The 5,600-nt window shown below is 34.3% G+C and overlaps 1 protein-coding gene across 1 annotated transcript; it reads left to right on the top strand.

Moving 5' to 3' along the window:
- Positions 1-528: 528 nt before the first annotated feature.
- On the top strand, positions 529-1,061 carry LOC137734450 (probable folate-biopterin transporter 8, chloroplastic). Its single transcript, XM_068473714.1, has 2 exons — positions 529-942; positions 1,056-1,061. The coding sequence occupies exons 1-2, from the start codon at positions 529-531 to the stop codon at positions 1,059-1,061; spliced, it is 420 nt and encodes a 139-aa protein (XP_068329815.1).
- The last annotated feature ends 4,539 nt before the right edge of the window (positions 1,062-5,600 follow it).

The following is a 5,600-nucleotide window of genomic DNA, read 5'->3' as shown; positions in this document are numbered from 1 at the left end:
GCAAAAATCCAAATCTGATCTCATCGATCAGGTACATGCAAATTTTCGATTTTTTTTCTTCAGAATTTTGGTTTTGGGTATTTGAAGAAATGGGAAAGATGGGATTTTGAGAATGTGTGGTGACGGAGAATGTGTGGTGACGGAGAGCAGCTGAAACGCGGCCAACGGCAAGATATGGAGGTCGTTTTGGAGAAGAAAGATGCTGCTAATTGGGAAGGGAGTTGGAAAAAGTTGAATTGGGTATTGGGTATTGATTGTTCTTATTGTCATGCTTGGGAAATTTTGTGTCGTTTCCGTTGATTGTGTAAGTGTTTGATGTTTGAATGTTGTGTGTGATTTGGGATCTCCATTCTTTTCTTCGTTCTTCTATTTATGGAAGATGTGGGTTTTCTCTTCTGTGTTTCTGTTTTCTTTTCCATTCGAGCTCTTCCTAACCGTATGGCATGCGTTCTTCTGAGTAATCTTGGAGCATCCATTACAGAAGTAGCACAGGATGCTCTTGTTGCAGAGTAAGGCCAAGAGAAAAATATGGCTGGCCTCCAGTCTTATGCATTCATGGCAGCAGCTGCTGGTGGAATCCTTGGCAACTTAATAGGTGGATATTTCTTGATGAAAACGCCGCCCAGAACCATGTTTCTTGTATTTGCAGTTTTACTCTCTGCTCAACTTGCAATTTCGTTGAGAATACGAGAGGAATCTCTTGATTTACCACAATTACCAGATGACAGTCTTATAAGAAAACCAATCTTTGAAAGTATCAGGAAACAATTTTCTGAGTTGCAGATGGGTATTCAAAAGGAAAGTATAGCTCGTCCTTTTATTTGGATTGTAGCTTCTATTGCCATGGTCCCAGTCCTGTCAGGTTCCATCTTCTGCTATCAAACACAAAGACTACATCTCGATCCTGCAAAAATTGGCATTTCTCGAGTGGTCGGCCAGTTGGTGCTTCTTTTCAAATGTCATTTTTTATATTTTTTTTATTATTAATATATTTGATGTTGGTTTTATCCGACAGAAAATGCACCTAGTTATATTATTAATATATTCTCTGTCAGTTATAGCCGATACAAGTTATGTTGGTTTTATATATTTTTTGTCGGTTTTATCTGGCATAAATTCTGTCGGTTTTATATTTTCTGTCGGTTTTACATATTTTTTGTTGGTTTATGAGGAACTAATTAACCCAACAACCCTTAACACAGCCATGTAAAAGCACTAAAAACTGGGTGAAGAAAACAAAAATAAGGGTGAGACAAGCAAATTAACTAGCTAGGAAAATATTTAATTAGGTGCTATATCTGGTCGGTTGACTTAGACCTGGTTTGGTACTGAGGTAATTCTGAAAAAAGCTGTTATCAAAAAAAGCTGGGAACTGTTTTTGTGTTTGGTAAACACTCATCTTCAGCTTTTTTTCACAGTTTTGGATGAAAAAAAGCAAAAAACAAGAAGCTGCAAAACCTAGCTTTGAAAAACTGGCTTTTTTTCACATCTGTTTTACATAAAAGTTTACCAAATACTCTAAACTTTGACAAAAAAATTTACCAAACACTCTGCTGCTTTATTTCACAGCTGCTTATTCTCACAGCACAGCAGAAGCAGTTTTTTTTCAAAGCACAGCAATACCAAACCAGCCCTTAGTAACATGGAAAAGATTATGTATCCTTCAGCCTTCAATCCATGCCCTCCGTTCTTCACAAGTCCGAACCGGCCTTTTATTTCCTCGTTCATCTTCGGCAACCGGATTTGAGTCCTGCTCACGGACTTCCCGCGGGAGGTTCCTGGCATGGACTTGTCCCCGGGCCCGACGACCTCCACACGCAAGAATCCCCAGCGCAAAAGGCTAGCCCCGAACTTGATATTCACTCTTCCGTTCCATTTAGGGTTTGGTAACCCGTAGACTTTTCCCGACTTGTCAGTTATATCCGACACAATTTTTATCGGTTTTAAAGTATTTTCTATCAGAAAATTCATTTCCTGACACTGGCAATTCTGACGCTTATTATATCCGCCACTGGATCATTTTCTGTTAGATTTTGCTTAATATTTGACAGTAATACACGTTTCTTGTCGATTATCATAGCGCTACTAATAAATGGTTTTGTAGTAGTGTGTATTTTACAATTTGTACTGGAAGTGTTCTCAGCACAATTAAAAATTACTCCCAATGCACAAGTTGCTTTTATTTGTTGGGAGACTTCTTATTTAATGTTACAAAGAGCCAATCAAGTTGGTATATTATGCAAAAATATTGAGTTGGAGTAAATGTAAAAATTTGGGGAGTTGTTGGCAGTGTTCTAGTACAATTTAGAGTAAAATTCAAGTTTAAGTACGTTGCCTGCCTCTCACCACAAGAACAAACCCCGATCTTTTTCTTTAATTCACACAGACACCTTCATGAAAACAAAGAGCTGTACCTGTACTCAAGCCTTTATAATAAAAAGGGATTTTAGATTTTTCACTAAAATAAGATTCTTTTATATTTTAACATAAATGGTTTTCTAAATTCAATTTAAGTATTTATTTTAAAAACTTACCATTTAAATATTTCTACTGTATTTATTATTTACAAACTTACCATTCAAAATTCTACATGTTTATTATTAAAGTTTTTTTTTGCTCTAATCATATTAATGGATAAAAAATTATTCCAAATTTAAATTCTTATAATTAAAAAAAAAAATCAATGCTTATGAGCGTTACAACAAACTTATGTTAGCAAGTCAACATCAATACAAAAACAATTATATTTATAAAAAAACTTAAAAGTACGGAAGTATCAATACATAAGTATAGGTACATAAGTATCGATACAAAAATATTGGTACATAAACTTTGGTATCCAGGGAGAAATTCACGCACTAAAAACAATAGATAATAATATATGACTTTTCTAATTATATGAACTTAGTAATTATCAGTGTAGTATATGTTCTTTTTAGTTTAATAATTATCAGTGTAACTAAGATTTTTGTTGCTTATTATAATCAAAAAATAATGTAGACAAAAAAACTCAATAATTATTACAATCTAATTAATATAATAATATCTAAAAACTATAATTAAATGTCAAGGACTAGAATTGGTTTTTAATCTTAAAGAAGAATTTTTTTTTTTTTTTTTTGAACAAATGATATTATCTACTAAGGATAGGAGGTGGGCTTAGCCTTATAATGGGCTAGCAATAATATGGTTTAAATTCGCCTTCGGCAAGAATCAAACCTAAGGCTTCTCACTTACAAGTGAAGAATAATACCATTGGACTGTGGTACTAAGTGACTGAAGATTTCATTTTAAGAGTGATACTTTTCAAGGATTATAATGAAACTTTCTGTAATAGAAACCTGCCCATGTTCTAACCTATACACTTGTATGCTAAAAAGATTAAAACCCTTGTTGGCAGGATATTTTACTTGGATTAGGAAAGACTCGTATGCATGGTAACTTATAGAAAATTGATTGTTAGTATTGTACATGTTTGTTACTTTCTTAAATTTGATATGGACTAGCAGTTTTGACACTTCTCATTTCTTTAATTAAATCTTCAAATTACACATTTTACGGTTTGAAATGCATTGATTGAACAAAGAGTCCAAAAATTGAATATCAATTATATCTCATCAAGAAGTACATGTCACTTAGTATTACAATCTAGTAATATTTCTCTTCATTGTAAGTGAGAGGTCTTAGGTTCGATTCTCGCCAAAAGCAAAGTCACTGGCATCAAATTTTAAATCAAAATCTCAATATGAACAAACTTAACTAGTTAGCTTACTCATATAAGCTTATATATTGACTAAGTTTCATAAAATAATAATAATAATAATGTGTCCTTCAGCTTTCAGTACATGCCCTTCGTTCTTTACCAGTCTAAACTTGCCTTCTTTTTTCTGACTCATCTTCGGCAACGGGGTTCTAGTCCTGGTGACACTAGATATCCCACAGGAGGTCCTGACTCAGACTCGTCTTTCTCGAACCTTAGGACATCCATGTGCAGAGATCACCATCCCAAAAGCTTGGCGCTGAGCCAGATATATACTTGTCCATTCCATCTAGGGTTTGGCAAGCCGTAGACCAACTTCGACTCGTACCTTTACCAGGTTCAACCCATAGGACACTCATAACGACTTGTCAGTATAATTAGCACTCCTCTTCTTCTTCTGCAGATTTCCTCTTTAGGGCTCTGGTCCATCGTCGGTACAAGTTAGTTGTTCCGTTGTTCACATTATCATGTGCCCTCATCATCCTTGCCGTAGCCAAACTGTATGAAAAGAATGTGTTCGTGTATGAGTCAAAGGGGATAAAGTTGATGCACATAGGAAATAAGATATAATTACGCAACGCAGCTAAGGTCGAAAGAAAACGAAAAATAAAAGCAGAAATAAGAAATCATGTCTTACTCACTCATTCTTATAAATTGTCTGGTAAATCATGGATCCGATGTGATGTCCCCGATTCATCATTTGAACCACAGCATGTTTATGCTTGAGTTTCTTCTTGTTCGAGAGGAGAACGATGCATTCGTTTTCTTTCATTTCTCTCCAGAACAAGGCCAAACAAGATATAATCTCAACCTAATAAGTGTGTTTGAGAAAGGATTACAGTGATAGCCAATTTATAGAGGTGTCTAGGTCAGGCAGGTTGGCCACGCCTTAAAGCGTTGCCAACATGGTAATCTTGGATTGGTCAATTCATGTCTGAAATGCACGGTGATTGCTCAACCATGTCATACTGACTAACTAGGAAAATGATGTGGACAACATGTTTTACCTAACAATTTCCATATATATATATATGTAGTGTGTGTATTTTATGTTCCTATTATGTGGACGCGAAATGTTTTACCTAACAATTTCCATATATAATATTCAATATAAATGGTACTTACTGGGTAATTAACAAGAAATTGGGTGAACATGGCTGGATACACTATTTAATTAAAATGCATGCATTATTTAGTTTGTTGATAGATGCATGAATATTTTATGTGAAATCTGTTTGGAGAATTTATTAATGTAAGATTTATATGCTGGCCAAATATTAATTTACCTAAACATTTTCATATAATTTTTTTTTAAAACAAGTACGATATTTAATGATATGATTGAGCAAATACGTATTATATGGAGGATAACAAGTCTCTTCCTACACAACACGCGTACCTACATGCTATGCGTGTAACAATTGGCTTTTTTTTTTTTTATTATTTATTTTTTGTCTGATAATATAGTATTTATTGTTTTTATTTTTATAATTTTACTTGTTTTAGTTATTATTATTTTTTATGAAAATATGTTTAAAAAAATAACAACCTTACTAACCACGTAGTCTCGTGCGTGATTTTTTGTTTAAAATCATAATGGAAGAATGGCAATTTTGTGATTATGAATGCTTCACATTTTTTGCTTTCTTTTTTTATATACTAACTACCCACACTTCTGTCACTTAATACTACGATCTAGTGGTATTCCTCTTCACTTGTAAGTGAGAAGTTTTAGGTTCGATTCTCGCCAAAGGTGAATTTGAACCATATTATTGCTAGCCTATTGTGAGGTTAAACCTACATGTCACATCCCGGCCCGGGCCCCCACCACATCCCGGGC

Source organism: Pyrus communis, chromosome 5 (assembly GCF_963583255.1).
Source record: "Pyrus communis chromosome 5, drPyrComm1.1, whole genome shotgun sequence".
Classification (NCBI taxonomy): domain Eukaryota; kingdom Viridiplantae; phylum Streptophyta; class Magnoliopsida; order Rosales; family Rosaceae; genus Pyrus; species Pyrus communis.
The sequence above is the reverse complement of the archived record's forward strand: the minus strand, read 5'-3'. Positions and strand labels throughout refer to the sequence as shown.